The sequence below is a fragment of the Tiliqua scincoides genome, chromosome 8 (genome assembly GCF_035046505.1).
Source record: "Tiliqua scincoides isolate rTilSci1 chromosome 8, rTilSci1.hap2, whole genome shotgun sequence".
In the NCBI taxonomy this organism is placed as follows: domain Eukaryota; kingdom Metazoa; phylum Chordata; class Lepidosauria; order Squamata; family Scincidae; genus Tiliqua; species Tiliqua scincoides.
Window position 1 is genome coordinate 51,330,624 of NC_089828.1, and position 17,789 is coordinate 51,348,412.

A 17,789-nucleotide genomic window follows, 5' to 3' on the forward strand; every position below is an offset into this window, starting at 1 on the left:
CTCCTGGTTTTAGAAATAGGCTACCTCAGAATGTCAGATGCAAGGGATTGTTTCCTTGTGTGTGCTCCCTGAGGTACCACTGTAAGAAACAGGAAGCTGGACTAGGTGGGCCTTTGGCCTGATCCAGCAGGGCTCTTCTGATGTTCTTAAGGATAAATTTTGGAAGAACGGGATTATTTCACTGACACAAATTTTGACTTAGTTACAGCAAGAAGGAAGGCCCAAGAGGCAGAATAATCCATGTGATGGGCCCAAGCTTGTGAGCTGAGAAGTCCTCAGTTCACATCACTTTTCAGTCTCAGCCTTCCTAGCTGCAATATGGGAATAATAATACTGTGCTTTCTTACAGGATTGCAACAAGATAATAGATGTAAAGCACTCTGCACACTAGAATGTGCTCTGAATGTTCAGCACTGGTATTATTGTAAGTGCCATCCAGATACACGGTGGCTTATTAAGAGTGAGAGGATAGGTCTCTGCCCCGAGAGGCTTACAACCTAGAAACAAAAATCACCAGGGAGACAACAGAGAACAGAGAAATGGAGGCAGTGGGAGACAAGATATGAATAATATTGGCATATTACATTAATTATGGATATATGATTTAATAATTTAATCAATGGATGATTCTTATTTTCTTTTGCTTAGGTCTCTTTGGATCTCCTTGTTCTTTTTTACACACAAATAAAATACATTTTGGAAAAAAAAAATATTATTCTTTAAATTAATTCAACCAGTCTTGTGTTTGCAAGGCTGCCCTACGCTACTGTTAGAAGCTTCCCTATGCACCCCAGGGAACTTTCTAGTTTTTTGGTTCTTCTTGGATTTTCACTTACCCTATAGATTTGTTTTAAAAATGTAATATGTTAAGATTTCCGTTCGCTTCAGGTTCGTGTTTGCATGCTGAGCAGTCACTTTTACATAACGCTGTAATGTAAGGAATTACATTCGGGATTGCGGCACCCAGTGTAAAAGGCTAGCACGTCACCCCCATGATGGGCCATGATGGCAGTGGGCGTGGTGGTGAATCATTGCCCCGCCCCACATTTGCTATAACATTTGATAGAATAGGGATATTTCAATGTGGTTTGCTTCATTGCATTCTGCATGAAATTCTGCATCAGATGACATATAACATGAGAGTATTATTCAAACATATCAAGATTAAAAAAATTTTGGCCAGGTGTCAAACACACACTCCCTGTGCGCATCACCCAGTGCGGCCTGCACCCCCTAGTGATGCCACGAGTTGTACAGGAAGACTTACGGCTTAAGCGTTAATATAATCTAGTTGTCAGCTAATATAGGCAGCAAAGTCAGGGAAACTCTTAAGAGATTTGTTTCCCATCCCCTACCCCTCATAATGTTTGAAGCAACATGGAAGGTAGATTGTTTGCTTTGGTAGTGCAGCTGATTTATTTTCCTCCCTAACTGTAATTTTGTCTTTCAGTATCATTAACCTTTTGCTGAGAACGATCACACTGGCCAGATTTAATTAATTTTTCTGGCGCATCCGTGCGCAGGAGATGGCTGCGTCTCACAATGTTTACATATATTAAAACATCAGCATTTTATGGGCCTTGCCAGCCGACGTCAGAGGCAACCTAGGGAACAACAGGTTTTTGTATGTGTATTTCAAGCATAAATACATTCCTTTTGCTCCTTGCTCCAACCGCACGTCTATCACACCATTCCTGACCAGTTGCTTTCTTTTCCCCATGCAATCTCAAAACTAATTTCCTTTTACTAATTTACTAATGACTGTAAGAAGCAGCAGCTTTGGAGGGCAGCCAGCCTGGACACTGTGCTGGCCCACACCCTTCACCTGGTTGGGCTGAACTCCAAATCCTCCAGACTGCCACAAGGTTCCTACCATCTGCTGATAAGGAGGACGGGAAGAACCACTGCTGCCATCCATCACCGCTGCTGGTAAGCTTGGGGAGCCCTGTACAGGGTTTCCAGCTGGTGCTAGCACTGGCTGGAAGATGAGATCCTTAGGGCGCAATCCTAACCCCTTATGTCAGTGCTTTCCAGCACTGGCATAGCGGTGCCAATGGGACATGTGCTGCATCCTGCAGTTGGGTGTCACTCATGGAGCCTCCTCAAAGTAAGGGAATGTTTGTTCCCTGACCTCAGAGCTGCATTGCCCTTATGTCAGTACTGACATAAGGGGTTAGGATTACGCCCGAAGTCAGCTAGCAAGCTGCACCTGTCCTCCATGTGGCCATTGCTCTGTTATAATAAAAGAAATTTTGAATAGCTGATTTTTTTCACATTTTTATACCTTCCCTTCCTCCACAGAGCTTAGGAGTGGTGTACACGGTTCCGTTTGTCCTCACAACAACCCTGTGAGGTAGGTGATGCTGAGAGGTAGGCCCAAGGTCACCCAGGAAGCTTGGTGGCCGAGTGGGGATTTGAACCTGGATCTTCGAGGTGTGCCCAACATCAAAATCACCCTGGCTCTCAATTGCTTCAGCAGTGCAGAGGAACGTCCAGCATTTGTCCCATCCAATCTTCCCTTTTGGAGAAAAGGGGAGCCCACCTTCGTCTGCCTGATTCTTCTCTCAGCTCCCTGCATTAAAAAAAGAAATGGGGTAAAATGGAAAAGGAAATGCCTCTGATGCTCTAGCAGGGTGGGATGAAGGCGCTGATGGAGGGGGGAAGACAGGCACCTGTAACAGGGTCCTTGGTAGCTTATGTCCCATTTCAGTTAACCCATTCCTGCCTGGCCCACAGGTATACATATTTTGTCCCTGTCGCATATATGCCACGTTGGGCAGAAATGACTTAAAGTTAAACCACTACAAGTCACTGATATTTATTTATTTATCTGAGACATTTATATCCTGCCTTTCCCATGAGGAAGCAAATGCCCAAGGCAGCTTACAAAGCTCCATAGTAGAGTACAAAATGATGGTTCTGTGAGCAGCTCACAGAACCCTTCTCTTCCAGATGGAACCCTTCACAGTGTGGTTGTCACACCTGGCATCTGGGGCATGCCTTCCAGGCTTCCGGCAGAAGGAGTATGCTTGAGCACCTCCCATAGTGGTGGTGGTGTTTTTCAAAGGGCTCCCAAGCCTCCCCACCAGCCTCCCCACCAGCCTCCCCACCCACTGCATGCCCCTGCACAGCAGTCCGTCACCAGGCAGGCGGCCACAGCAAGTCGGCCATAGGCTGCAGCCACCCCCTAGTTGCTTGCCACCAGCACCCACACCAGCAGGGGAAGGGTAGGCTTCCCCTGCCCATGGAATCTCCACTGGCTGCTATCCTTTCCAATTATATATACCATGATGCAGTGGTTCTCACATATTTAGCACCGGGACCCACTTTTTAGAATGAGGAAGTGATATCATGATCAGAAGTGACATAATCAAGCAGGAACATTTTTAGCAATCCTAGGCCAAAATCGTACCCGCACTTATTCAGGAGTAAATCCCGTTTACTATCATTGTTAAAAGACTATACCTAGTAGCTTGTTAAAAGTATATTTCCCCAAATGCAGTCACATTCCATGGTAGCATCAAGCCTAATATATTAAAAATAAAATATTGAAATGAATGAGGACCCACCTAAAATTGACTCACGACCCACCTAGTGGGTCTCGACCCAGTTTGAGAAACACTGCCATGATGGTATTATTTGTACATACAATAAGCAATAAACAATTAAGTAAATCAAAAGTTTATATTATTATTATTATTATTATTATTATTATTATTATTATTATTATTAATAACAATAACAGTATATATCGCTTTCCAACAAAATGTTCACAAAGTGGTTTACAGAGAAAAATCAAATAATTAATAGCTCCCTGTCCCAATTAAATAAATACTTAATAATCAATTAAGTAAATATAAAATTTACATTACTATTAATAATAATCAATAATTACTTAATAATCCATTAAGTAATTTAAAAGTTTACAATATTATTATTAATAAAAATACTGTAATATTAATAAAGTAATAGCAATATTAACATCAGTAATAATATTAATTATTAATTAATATTAATAATTATATTAAAAGTTTATTATTTTTATTATTAATAATAATATTATATTGTACACTTTTAATTTACTTAACGGAATCATTTGATTTTGTCCTGTCTGTGTGTGGGGGGTGTCAAAATGTCCCTGCTCGGTGATGTCACTTCCAGCCATGACTTCACTCCCAGATTAATGACATCACTTCTGGTGGGTGAGTGACAGGCGGTCATTCTGGGTCTGGCTGGGCAGAGAAGGCGCCCCCGCTTCTAGCCTCCAGCCAGGGGGTTCGTGCAGGGACTGCTATGCAGTCAGACAGCCAGCAGCAGGGCGGGGGCTATCTAGTGTTCTGTATCGAGTGCCACATGTATGACTATATGCCTCTGGGGCATAAGTCATGGGTGTGTTCTTGCTGCAAGGAGCTCCAGGGTCTCAGGGAATGCGTCCGCTCCCTTGAAGCCTTGGTGGCCGACCTGGAGAAGCAGAGGCAGGCAGAGAAGGACCGTGGGGAGACTTCCGGGCACGATCAGGCTTCATCCCAACCTCAGGCGTGCAGCTCCTCAGCTGCATGGGTGGGAAGTCTCGGGGCTGGAGGACGTCATCCTGGAGAGGAGGGAAACAATCCCCTAGGGGGGACCCCTTCTCCAGGGGACAGGCTCGTACTCCTCTGGATACTCCTCTGGAGGATACTCCTCTGCGGGAAGGGGGTCGGGGGCTTCTTGTAGTGGGGGATTCGATTATTAGAAACATAGAGAGGGGGGTTTGCGACGGATGTGAGGACCACATGGTGACTTGCCTGCCTGGTGCAAAGGTTGCGGACATCACTTCTCGTCTAGACAGGCTGGTAGACAGTGCTGGGGAAGAGGTAGCCGTTGTGGTGCATGTTGGCACCAACGACGTGGGCAAGTGTAGCCGGGAGGTCCTGGAGGCCAAATTTAGGCTATTAGGTAGGAAGCTGAAAGCCAGGAACTCAAAGGTAGCGTTCTCTGAAGTGCTACCTGTTCCACGCACAGGGCCAGCTAGGCAGGCAGAGATCAGGGGTCTCAATGCATGGATGAGACGGTGGTGTAGGGAGGAGGGGTTTAGATTCGGTAGGCACTGGGGAACGTTTTGGGACAAGCGGGGCCTGTACAAGAGGGACGGGCTTCACTTGAACCAGAATGGAACCAGACTGCTGGCGCATAACATTAAAAAGGTGGCAGAGCAGCTTTTAAACTGATCCCTGGGGGAAGGCCGACAGGAGCCGGGGGGCATCCGGTTCAGGACTCCTCATCCCCATGGGACGAGGATGGGGACGTTAGAGAACAGCAAGACAAAGGCAGAGTAGGAGGAGAAATTGGGAATGGTAGCGTGATGGGATGTGATAGACGGTTTGGTACAATGAGAGGATGCTGAGACAAAGGAGCGAATAAGCAGCCCATCCTGGGGCATTCCATGTACAAATGCTTTTATGCAAATGCCCGAAGTTTTCGGCAAATGCCGAAGCAAAGATGGGAGAACTGGAATGTCTGGTGAGGTTCAAGGGAAAACATTGACATAGTAGGCATAACGGAAACCTGGTGGGATGCAGAGAATCAGTGGGATACCGCAATCCCGGGCTATAAACTCTACAGGAGGGACAGGGAGGGGGGTGTTGGAGGTGGGGTGGCCATTTATGTTAAGGAAGGGATAGAATCCAGCAAAGTAGAGATTGAAGGTGGGTCCGACTCCACCGTAGAATCTCTGTGGGTTAAATTACCAGGCCTGAGGAGGGATGTAATACTGGGGGCGTACTATCGTCCTCCAGACCAGAAACCGGAAGGGGACCTTGAAATGAGGAAACAGATCAGGGAGGTGACAAGGAGGGACAGGGTTGTAATCATGGGGGACTTCAATTATCCTCATATAGATTGGGTCAATTTGTGTTCTGGTCACGAAAAGGAGACCGGATTCCTTGACATGCTAAATGACTGTGCCTTAGAGCAGCTAGTCATGGAGCCCACCAGAGGACAGGTGATTCTGGATTTAATATTGTGCGGTACACAGGACCTGGTTAGAGATGTCAGTGTTACTGAGCCATTGAGGAACAGTGATCATGCTGCGATCCGTTTCGACGTGCACGTTGGGGGAAGAATACCGGGCAAATCTCTCACAAAAACCCTTGACTTCCAACGGGCGGACTTCCCTCAAATGAGGAGGCTGGTTAGAAGGAGGTTGAAAGGGAAGGTAAAAAGAGTCCAATCTCTGCAGAGTGCATGGAGGCTGCTTAAAACAACAGTAATAGAGGCCCAGCAGAGGTGTATACCGCAAAGAAAGAAGGGCTCCACTAAGTCCAGGAGGGTGCCCGCATGGCTAACGAGTCAAGTTAGACAGGCTGTAAAGGGCAAGGCAGCTTCCTTCCGTAAATGGAAGTCTTGCCCTAATGAGAATAAAAAGGAACATAAACTGTGGCAAAAGAAATGTAAGAAGGTGATATGGCAAGCCAAGAGAGACTATGAGGAACTCATGGCTAGCAACATTAAGGGGAATAATAAAAGCTTCTTCAAATATGTTAGAAGCAGGAAACCCGCCAGAGAAGCGGTTGGCCCTCTGGATGGTGAGGGAGGGAAAGGGGAGATAAAAGGAGACTTAGAGATGGCAGAGAAATTAAATGAGTTCTTTGCATCTGTCTTCACGGTAGACCTTGGGCAGATACTGCTGCCCAAACGGCCCCTCCTGACCAAGGAATTAAGTCAGATTAAAAGAGAAGATGTTTCAGACCTCATTGATAAATTAAAGATCAATAAGTCACCAGGCCCTGATGGCATCCACTCAAGAGTTATTAAGGAATTGAAGAATGAAGTTGCTGATCACTTGACTAAAATATGCAACTTGTCCCTCAAAACGGCCACGATGCCAGAAGATTGGAGGATAGCAAATGTCACGCCGATCTTTAAAAAGGGAAAGAGGGGGGACCCGGGAAACAGCCTAACATCTATACCAGGTAAGATGGTGGAATGCCTCATCAAAGATAGAATCTCAAAACACATAGACGAACAGGCCTTGCTGAGGGAGAATCAGCATGGCTTCTGTAAGGGTAAGTCTTGCCTCACAAACCTTATAGAATTCTTTGAAAAGGTCAGTAGGCATGTGGATGCGGGAGAACCCGTAGACATTATATATCTGGACTTTCAGAAGGTGTTCGACATGGTCCCTCACCAAGGGCTACTGAAAAAACTCCACAGTCAGGGAATTAGAGAACAGGTCCTCTCATGGATTGAGACCTGGTTGAAGACCAGGAAACAGAGAGTGGGTGTCAATAGGCAATTTTCACAATGGAGAGAGGTGAAAAGCAGTGTGCCCCAAGGATCTGTCCTGGGACCGGTGCTCTTCAACCTCTTCATAAATGACCTGGAGACAGGGGTGAGCAATGAGGTGGCTAAGTTTGCAAACGACACCAAACTTTTCTGAGTGGTGAAGACCAGAAGTGATTGTGAGGAGCTCCAGAAGGATCTCTCCAGACTGGCAGAATAGGCAGCATAATGCGTTTCAGTGTAAGTAAGTGTAAAGTCATGCACATTGGGGCAAAAAATTAAAACTTCACATATAGGCTGAGGGGTTCTGAGCTGTCTGTGACGGATCAAGAGCGAGATCTTGGGGTGGTGGTGGACAGGTCGATGAAAGTGTTGACCCAATGTGCGGCAGCAGTAAAGAAGGCGAATTCTGTGCTTGGGATCATTAGAAAAGGTATTGAGAACAAAATGGCTCATATTATAATGCTGTTGTACAAATTGATGGTAAGGCCACACCTGGAGTATTGTGTCCAGTTCTGGTCGCCGCATCTCAAAAAAGACAGAGTGGAAATGGAAAAGGTGCAAAAGAGAGCGACTAAGATGATTACGGGGCTGGGGCAACTTCCTTGTGAGGAAAGGCTACAGCGTTTGGGCCTCTTCAGCCTAGAAAAGAGACACCTGAGGGGGGACATGATTGAGACATACAAAATTATGCAGGGGATGGACAGAGTGGATAGGGAGATGCTCTTTACACTCTCACATAATACCAGAAACGGGGGACATCCACTAAAATTGAGTGTTGGGAGAGTTAGGACAAAAGAAAATATTTCCTTACTCAGCGTGTGGTCGGTCTGTGGAACTCCTCGCCGCAGGATGTGGTGATGGCATCTGGCCTGGATGCCTTTAAAAGGGAATTGGACAAGTTTCTGGAGGAAAAATCCATTATGGGGTACAAGCCATGATATGTATGTGCAACCTCCTGATTTTAGAAATGGGTTATGTCAGAATGCCAGATGCAAGGGAGGGCACCAGGATGCAGGTCTCTTGTTATCTGGTGTGCTCCCTGGGGCATTTGGTGGGCCCCTGTGAGATTCAGGAAGCTGGACCAGATAGGCCTACGGCCTGGTCCAGTGGCAGTGCCTCCCCTCGGGAGCCCTTCGCGAAGCACCACCGCAGTGAAAGAAGCCGCACCGCAACAGCCTCTGCCAGCACAAGCCGCGGCCTTCGGCCAGGCACTGCGAGCACGGCCGCCCTGCGGACAAAGATTCGGCCTGGAGGCTGCTGTGCGAGGCAGCCCGCGCAGGGCAGGGCAGAGGCTTGCGCTCCAGTCCAGGGTGCGGGAGCAGAGCGGAGCTCAGAACGGCGCGTGCACAGGAGGGAGTCCGCGGCGAGCGCAGGGCGAGGCAGTGGCGCAGCTGGCGGGGCGCTCGGCCTGCAGGGAGCCTCAGCCTCCGTTTTGCTCCCCCGCCGGGAACGGCTGCGAAGGGAGGCTCCCTGCATACCGAGTGCTCCGCCCCCCTCTAGCCACGCCACTGGGGCGCGTGCAGCGGGAGGAAGGGGCTGGGCAGGACCGGGTCGGAGGAAGCCACGTGCGTCGCTGGCCGAGGCGGGCGGACGGACGCGGCCATGCAGGCGGGCGGCGGCTGCAGCTGCAGCTGCAGCGTGTGCGGGGAGAGCGGGCGGAGCGCTGCCCGGTACCGCTGCCCGGGCTGCAGGGCGAGATAGTGAGTAGCCCCCGTGCACTGCCTCTCTTGCTGGGCAGGGGCGGGTTCCGGGGATCAAGCACCCATCTTGCCTGGGCACCCAAGCGTAGCGCCCACTGGGGCTCAAGCACCCATCTTACCTGGGTGCCCAAGCGCAGCACCCATTGGGGGGCTCAAGCACCGATCTGGCAGCCCAATCCTATGCATGTCTACTCAGAAGTTAAGTCTCATTAAAGTCACTGGGGCTTACTACCAGGAAAGTGTGGATAGGATTGGGCTGTTACCTAGGTGCCCAAGCTTAGCACCCAAGGGGGCTCAAGCACCCATCTTTACAGCGCTGGTCTTACTCCGTATTGAGCAGAAAGCTAAAGGGGGCTCTTTGCCTATTTGGAAAGGAAGTGGTGATGGGGACTCTGTGTATGCTCAGAGGTGCTCTCTTGCATGTTTCAAACATATTCCAGTGCATGTATACCTAGGAAGTGTCTGATTAAGCCATTTCTGCCCTGAGTTGCATATACACAACAGGGACCAAATGTGTATACTTGTGGCCTGGGCAAAAATGAATTTTAAAACACTTGCTTTCTTAATTGGTGCTGGATATTGAGGATCCTGGCCTTTTGTTGCTCAGTGATAAGAAGCTCATGGTATATGCTCAGAGGCACTTCTCTTAAGCATGTGTTTGGGCCCAGGGTTCTAAGGTTTTAGTAGGAACTTGCTCATGGCTGGTGCTGTCAGTATGACCCTTCCTTTATCCATCTGCCTGCTGCAGGATCCTCTTTGTGCTTTACCCCTGCCTTGGAATATGTTGCCCCCCCCCACCTTCTTGGACTAGCATTTTGGCCTCTTAACAGACCCCGTGTCCTGAGAAATGTCACTTTCTGAAATAAGAACCAGCACCCCAAAAAGATCTGTGAGTTTCAAACCCATATTTTTCTCTTGCAGTTGTTCCCTGCCCTGCTACAAGAAGCACAAAGGTAGGCTGATTTTTGTTCATTTGCCCCAAATCTCCATTAATTGGAGAAAGGACCCCCCCCGCCCCTCGTTTTTTCTGTGCCTTCATTTCTCTGTGCTTATGGTCTGCTCTTTGGACTTGTACTTTCAATGCATAAGCTGTTTCTTCTGAGTAAATGGTGGTGGTGGGGGGTCCTCTCTGATCTCTCTCCAAAAAATGAAGCTTGGAGCAGAGCCTCATCAGATGGCTTAGGTGCCTTCCATGGCAGCAAGGTGGGGTGAGAAATTCCCTGGCATAGCAGCCTGAGTTTTGTCAAGGGCAAAACGTAAGGGCCCACTTGGAATTGGGTAGACATGGACAGGAAGCTGTCTTCAAACAGGGGATAAGTGTGGGTGTTGAGAGGAGGGTTTTCAGCAGGCCCCCCTCCTTTTTCCCTTAGTCAAAGCAATGGACCAGGATGCAGACCTTCACGTGTAGGAGATCTGGGGATCGGAAAGGGCCTTAAGTAACCTAAAGGTGTCATTGGCTGATGTCCTACTCACAGGGCAAAAAGGCCCCCTTTAAAGGGGTGGCCCCCCTGCATTTAAGGGGGGGAGACAGAGCAACTGTCACTCTACACCTCATTACAGTCTCTCTCCCAGTGGCTGCTGTTGGTTGTTTACATTCTTTTTAGATTGTGAGAACCATCTTTCCATTCCATTTGCTGTATAACCTGCTTTGAGAGCCAATTTTTTTTCAAGCGCAATATAAGTGCTCATAATAATAATAATGATTTTGTAACTTTAACATCTCTGGTTCAGAATTAATGAAATGTGTGTTTGGGATTTGAACAGAGCAATGCGTGTCCCAGGTGGATCAGAGTCTGCAGCCTGTCACTACAGAAGCTTCCCAGCGTGTCCAAAGGGAGAAATCACTAAGTGTGGAAGGTATTTAGTCCTTTACTCACTGACTTGCTTAAAACAAGCATGGTAAGGTTTATGTGAAGGTTTACTTGGGAACCTTATTTGGGAAGAAAATTGCTAAACTATGAAACAGTCTGTTACATCAGAAAGACGGTAGCTAGAAGAGCCCTGTGGTGTCAGACCAGAGATCCTTTTATCCCAGGATCCTGTTTCTGCAATGGGTAGCTCAATAACACAGGCCAACACACATTTTGCTTCCTTAAACATTACACCAATTCCTGGGTATATTTGGGGTGCCGATTCCAAAAATGGCATCCGTTTTGCCCTATCACGTCTAGTTTTGGAGACACGCCTTAACCGCTTTAGTGAATGGTTCAAGCAGCTTCCTCATGAGGAAGCCTACATCATGGCTTCCGCATGAGGAAGCTGCTTGAACCATTCACTAATGAGGCTATACTATATCTCCAAAACTAGACGTGATAGGGCAAAACGGATGCCATTTTTGGAATCGGCACCCCAAATTCATATCAAACCACCATAAAGTTTGGGAAAAACTTTTCTGACCCTCAGTTTTGTAGGCCTGTGTAATTTTAGGACAGCTGCAGGCTGGATGTAAAGGTAGTAGCCCTTGCCCTGCTATTACAACATGCCCACCTGCAACTGATGTTCAGAGGTATATTGCCTCTGTATATGGAGGTTCCACTTAACCATAATGGCTAATCCCTGTGTCTGATCCCTCCTGACTATGTTTAATCCCCATTTAAATCCAGTTGTGTTTGTATTGCATCACTAAATTGCAGAAGCGAGTGACCAAAATGATTATTGAGCTGGGGCACCTCCCTCACGAGGAAAGGCTACAGCATTTAGGGCTCTTCTGTCGAGAAAAAAGGTGCCTGAGCAGGGACATGATAGAGACATAGAAAATTATGCAGGGGATGGATAGAGTGGATAGAAAGATGCTCTTTTCTGTCTCTCACAACACTAGAACCAGGAGACTTCCACTGAAATTGAGCGTTGGGAGAGTTGAGACAGACAAAAGAAAATATTTCTTTACCCTGCATGTAATTAGTCTGTGGAACTCCTTGCCCAGGATGTGGTGTTGGCATCATTTTCATCTGGGAGCACGCCTTACAATGATGGCACCAGTGTGCCTTGTGCTCTGTTTCTTGAGGGTGTTTCTCCCAGTGGGATACCAGCATGTGTGGCAGCAGAAAATTGGCCTGCAATTTGTGGGAGGCGTGCAGGCTGTCGGGCAGCCTGCACACCTCTTGCATGCATTAAGACCTATGCCCATTTTATGCCACAGAGTTCTCACAGCAGGGTTGTGGCTCACAAGGCCGAGGCATCCAAAAACAGGTCCAGCTGTCTAGAAAAGAACTTCTGTCAGGTAGCAGTCCTGTCATTCTAGTTAATCCTTGCTAAACTCTTTGGTTTCTGATTTTCCTTAGGCAGCCCTTGGTCAGTAGATGACATCTTGACAGAAGATGACGAAGACGATAAGGTGCCTCTCGAAAAACTCCAGCTCCTGAGTAAGCTTTCTGCTTAATGCACTGTAATTGTTGCTATAAGAAGAGAAACCCCAGTCATGCATTCAGACGGCTAGGTTCAATAGGAAGCATCACTCCAATCCAAAGATCTTCCCATAGTTCCTGTTGCTTACAGCCAACTTCAGTTGCCATGACAAATCATGCTCAAGCCCAGGGTTTGTGTACTTCCTTCTCTTCTGAGGGAGATTTTGAATCTTCTGCTTTCACTTCAGAACAAACTGCAGTTTCCCATGATGCATGAACTCAGAACTATAGTTCGTTCTATCTAGAGGTAGCTAATACAAATCAGGATCCAGCCATGATTTTGAGTTCCTGTGAACTCTGAACCAGGCCTGTGTTTTTCTCATATGATGGAATTCAGAATAGTTGAAGGAAATGGTGATCTCTATAGGCTGATACAAGATTCTCAGAGTTGGAATAGATCTTTGAGAGAAACTGAGCTGCTTAATACCACTTGGACCTTGCAGAGGTCTGACTGGTTTGACTGACAAGACAGCTTCCTACATTCATCCTTCATCCTCTCCCTTAAGGAGAAGTCAGAGCCAAGAGTTGGAAGAGACACTGTAACAGGAAAGGGTCCTGGGATTGAATTATCCTTGCCACAGGGAACTGCCTGTCAGGTCTCCTCACTCCAGCTCTCTGTGTTACCCTGAGTTTGATGCTTTCCCCTTTTTTGTCTTCCAAACAGAGGACTCAGAAGAGCTCAGGGGCATTCTCCTCAACCCGCACCTCCGACAGCTGCTTGTCACTGTAGACCAAGCCAAAGACAAGGGCGCTCTCATGAAGAAATACATGCAGGAGCCGCTGTTTGTGGAGTTTGCCGACTGTTGCCTCAGGACCATCGAATCCCCTGAGAAGGAGAATGAGCTTCCCGCGTGAGATGTGTACTGGACACAGTAGATAGATGTGCCATTCTGGATGGCCAACCATGAAACAAGCTCCGTCCCCCATATCTACTGGCTCTCTGCATGTTAGAATTCTCTCTGCTCGGGCACTTTGAGGGACTTGTGCCTGGGTGGTGAAGGACTATTGCGTGTCTTGAGAAGCAAAATTCAGAAACATCCTCAAACATAGGAGTTTATTCTCTAAATTTGCAGCAGGAAGAACAAATTGAACGTGGTGGCAAAACAGAAATGCATTCATTTAAAATTTACAACAGGACAGAAAAATAGAATGTAAAAGACAGGAAGAGAAAAAGAGCCCTACTCATACAGGATTTTTGAAATGGTATTTTAAAAAACCAACCATGTATTATGCTGCTCTCCCTGGGTGCAGGGCTGGGATAAAACTGGTATTACAACAGAGAGAACCCATTCAAGATTGTTGTACCAGTTATAGGCTATTAAAAAGGGAAATCTTGATTTAAAAATGAAATGGTTTGTGTGTGTGGTTTTTTTTTTAAGCCTGTGTCTTTTCTCTCTCTTGGTGGATTTCACTAGCCCTCTCCCAAAGGAGCAAGACTTAGACAAAGAGAGCTGTGAGGACTGCAGGAGACTTAGCTGCGGCTACCAATAGATTTGTCTTACTCTCAATAGGATGGCCTCAAAAGAGGAGCTGCCTTGCTTGTAGCCATCGCGCAGCTGCCTGATTGCTGAACCTGCAGCAGAACTGCTGGGAAGCTCCATCTAGAATGGGGGAGGGGGGAGGACATTCATCACAATAAGATGCAGTGCCACTCATTCTACCACCTTACTCCTCTACCTGCTCCCACATGTTCCATGGTCAGAACATAAATATAAGAAGAGCCCCACTGGATCAGGCCAAAGGCCCATCTAGTCCAGTTTCCTGTATCTCAGTGGACCACCAGATGCCTCGGGGAGCTTGGATGAACCCAAGTGCTTGTGTTAAGTGTCTGTCCCTTTGTAATGGCAGAAAAAATGGCACATACTCTTGGAAGGAGAAAGCTGAAATATCCTTGCACAGCTTATGGAGTCAAGAGCCAACATATGGGGGGGGGGGGCAAATCTTCAGTCCTGCAGCTTTTCACATGCAGTGTCCAATCAGTGGTTCCCAAACTTTTTCAACTGGTGGCTCCCCACTAGGGCTACAATCCTATATATTGAGTAGGGCAGCAGATTTTTCATGAGGATTCTGCAGCTCCCCTGGCTGGTTTCCACAGCTCCCTAGGGAGCCACAGCTCAGTTTGGGAAACACTGGTCTACATGCTAAGAGATTACAGAGTGGCCCAGGGGAAGCAAGCAAAGCCATTGCTGAATAACAAAAGGATGTGGAAAAGAAGTGCCTTGGAGATCATTTTCTGGATGAGCAACAGAGAAAACAGAGGGAGAGGGGTGCAATAAATACTTATTTCAAAAAATGCCCTGAAGTCCTTGCTCAGCCAGGGAGCAGCATGCAGCTGTCCAGGAGGATTCGGTTGAGCCCGGTCAAGACGCAATTGTGGGTGTGCGGCCTAGTGTCGGCATACGGCAATGGTGATTTCTTGCAGTGAAATCTGATGGAGCCCTAGACAGAAACACATTGTGTGAAGTTCACACTTAGAACATGCTTGGAGCTTTGTGTCTGACGGTTGGGCAGGCAAGTGCCAGATCCCTGGATAATTTTTAATGGTTCAGCAATAAATGGTTCCCCCCTCTGCTCATCAATCTGAACCACATGACTGATGCAAGGACATTCCCTGCCCCAACATCTGCACCCTATACAGATCTGCTGCCTTAGACCTCACAGCAGCTTCTGGCCTACAGATACATAAGAACATAACAGCCCCCCTGGATCAGGTCATAGGCCCATCTAGTCCAGTTTCCTGTATGTCACAGCAGCCCACCAAATGCCCCAGGCAGCACACCAGATAACAAGAGACCTGCATCCTGGTGCCCTCCCTTGCATTGGCATTCTGACATAGCCCATTTCTAAAATCAGTAGGTTGCACATACATATCATGGCTTGTAACCCATAATGGATTTTTCCTCCAGAAACTTGTCCAATCCCCTTTTAAAGGCATCCAGGCCAGATGCCATCACCACATCCTGCGGCAAGGAGTTCCACAAACCGACCACACGTTGAGTAAAGAAATATTTTTTTTTGTCTGTCCTAACCCTCCCAATACTCAATTTTAGTGGATGTCCCCTGGTTCTGGTGTTATGTGAGTGTAAAGAGCATCTTTCTATCCACTTTATCCCTCCCATGCATAATTTTGTATGTCTCAATCATGTCCCCCCTCAGGCGTCTCTTTTCTAGGCTGAAGAGACCCAAATGCTGTAGCCTTTCCTCACAAGGAAGGTGCCCCAGCCTAGTAACCATCTTAGTCGCTCTTTTGCACCTTCCCCATTTCCACTATGTCCTTTTTGAGATGTGGCGACCAGAACTGGACACAATACTCTTCTCCAAACAGCCCCATCCTGCAACTTGACCCTGGATGAGGCTGACAAAAGCATCCATTGCACTGCTGGGGGGAGGGCCTAGATTAAACAAAAAAGCTGGAGTTCCATCTCTACTCCACAACCACTTGGGGGGTTTACACCAGCTGCCTTGGGGTCAAATGGACTTGCATTCAGTTTTCTAACCAGCACCAAGTCCAAGCAGCCTAGTTCTTAGACGGTTTCCCCACTCTCCAACTGCTTTCGCCCATGGGAGCACATCACATCTCCATAGTGTGGCTGTTACCTGTGGGGCTGCTCTGATGGAGGCCACACCATTTCCAGATACCTCGGCTCCAGCCTTCTTGCAGTCATGCCGCTGTGAGACTTGGAGGCATGGCAGAAGGGCACAGTCTCTCCGGAACCCACATACCATTACAGGCACCATGGAGAGAACCAGTCCGAAAGGCCAAAATGGGATTCTGGCACTTAATGACTGTGATTTTTTTGGTTCAGCACGACTCTGGCTTGAGGCAGCTCCAGGGACAAAGGTGAGGGGCTTTTCTTCAACGTAGTCCAGCTCTTCATCAGCCAAAGCCTCCATCTTGGCCTAGGGAGATAAAAATAGTCTCAGACATCCATACAAATGAATCTGGAGGGAGGAACAGGTTGCCTTGCTTGATACATTGATATCTGCCTTTTCACCACAGGCATGTTATAAACTGGAACAAGCTGGGAACACTGGATCCACTAGCTGGAGGAAATTTTAATTCCAAGTTGTCTCATGGGAGCACTTTCTAGTTAGAGTCATTTGCAACCTTATGCTGAGTGCACCAAGGAAAGCCGGATTCGCTGACCAGTACAGGTGTAATGAAATTGGTTTGCCAACATCTCTCAAGAAATTAAATGCATCTTGCCAATCATGACATTTGAAGAGTTCAAGGCCTCAAGTGGGGGGGGGGGAGGAATCATGCACAGCTGGTTGCACAAGGCTAATAACTAGAGCTGCCATGCAATTAAAGAAATCTCCGTTGCATAAGTTTAGTCTGTGAACTGAAGAATTAAACCAAAAGACCTTGCAATCCTATGGCAGGTTCATTTGGAAAGCCCATGGAGGCTTGTTAAATGAGGCTTGCTTGCGCTTGTGTTCTTTTTATAGTTATGTCCCCCAGCAGGCATCATCCTTGGAGAGGCATTCCCCATTCTCTCTCACAAAGGAGAGAAGACCTCTTAAATGGTGGTTCCCATCAACAGTTTTAAAAATGAAAGTGTTGACTAAATAAGGCAACCTTTTGCCCCACATCACGTAGAATCCAATTCAGGGTTAAGGGACACTAATCACACTTCAGTCACTTCTCTTATTTTTCCTAACTTTCTGCAATTTTATTTTTATTCTAGTTGTAGGGGCACAAAAGGAGGTATGCGGGGCCCTGAAACACACCCTCCCCAAATGTTATTCAGGATGGATTATTCACATGCTTTGAAATGCCTGTCTCAACAAAGATTAGAAACTTTAATTTCTGTAGAGGTGGTTGTCACTTTTAAAGAAAGCAGAGATTCTTAGGATGGTGAAAACCCAATGCCCAATTAAACATACTTTTTTGGTTGTTTCTGTAGAATCGCAGGTGTATGGTTTCCTGCTTCCTAAAAGCTGCAAGGAAGTTCTCAATTGGACAGATGTAGCCCTCTTACCTTCCATTTCCTCCAGGCCCGTTTGATAACTGTAGCAGCCCTGCGCACTCTCTGGAAATGTCTCCTGGCTAGCCATGAGCGGACAGCTGATGAAAGAGGATGGAGGGTAAATAGGTTACAGGAAACCAGCCAAAACATGCAACTGCTGCTCTGGGAATTATATCTGGCCTAGCACAGTCTCCAGCAGGGGGCTGTGACCAATTTCCTAATATTTTCACTTTCAGAAGTGTTCTAAATGCACAAAGCAAAGTGTAATCTCACAGACCAGTTCAGGATAAGTTAAGGATTCAGATGAGTTCAGTAATCATGAGTGTGCACTTTTGCTTGAAGATGCAAGAAGCAATCAGCAGATGCCAGGCAGTCTTCTTTTGATCCAGGCTGCTATTGCCCCATTATCCTCTCTGCCCTCAGGTGTTCCTCCAGCCATGTGGCCCTTCCTT

General features: G+C 47.2%; 2 protein-coding genes across 3 annotated transcripts in view; one reads left to right on the forward strand and one right to left on the reverse strand.

Annotated features, from left to right (window-relative positions):
- Nucleotides 1-8,865: 8,865 nt before the first annotated feature.
- ZNHIT3 (zinc finger HIT-type containing 3) lies at nucleotides 8,866-13,706 on the forward strand. The gene is made up of 5 exons (XM_066635286.1): nucleotides 8,866-8,963; nucleotides 9,885-9,916; nucleotides 10,728-10,820; nucleotides 12,245-12,325; nucleotides 13,032-13,706. The coding sequence occupies exons 1-5, from the start codon at nucleotides 8,866-8,868 to the stop codon at nucleotides 13,220-13,222; spliced, it is 495 nt and encodes a 164-aa protein (XP_066491383.1). The 3' UTR covers nucleotides 13,223-13,706.
- MYO19 (myosin XIX) overlaps nucleotides 13,467-17,789 on the reverse strand; it is a 35,792-nt gene continuing 31,469 nt past the window's right edge. For both annotated transcript variants that reach the window (XM_066635712.1, XM_066635711.1), the window contains 3 exons: nucleotides 17,350-17,435; nucleotides 15,965-16,267; nucleotides 13,467-14,806 (listed from right to left, as the gene is read on the reverse strand). In XM_066635712.1, coding sequence (XP_066491809.1) covers nucleotides 14,678-14,806; nucleotides 15,965-16,267; nucleotides 17,350-17,435 — 518 coding nt within the window. In that variant the 3' untranslated portion in view covers nucleotides 13,467-14,677. The remainder of the gene's footprint in view (nucleotides 14,807-15,964; nucleotides 16,268-17,349; nucleotides 17,436-17,789) is intronic.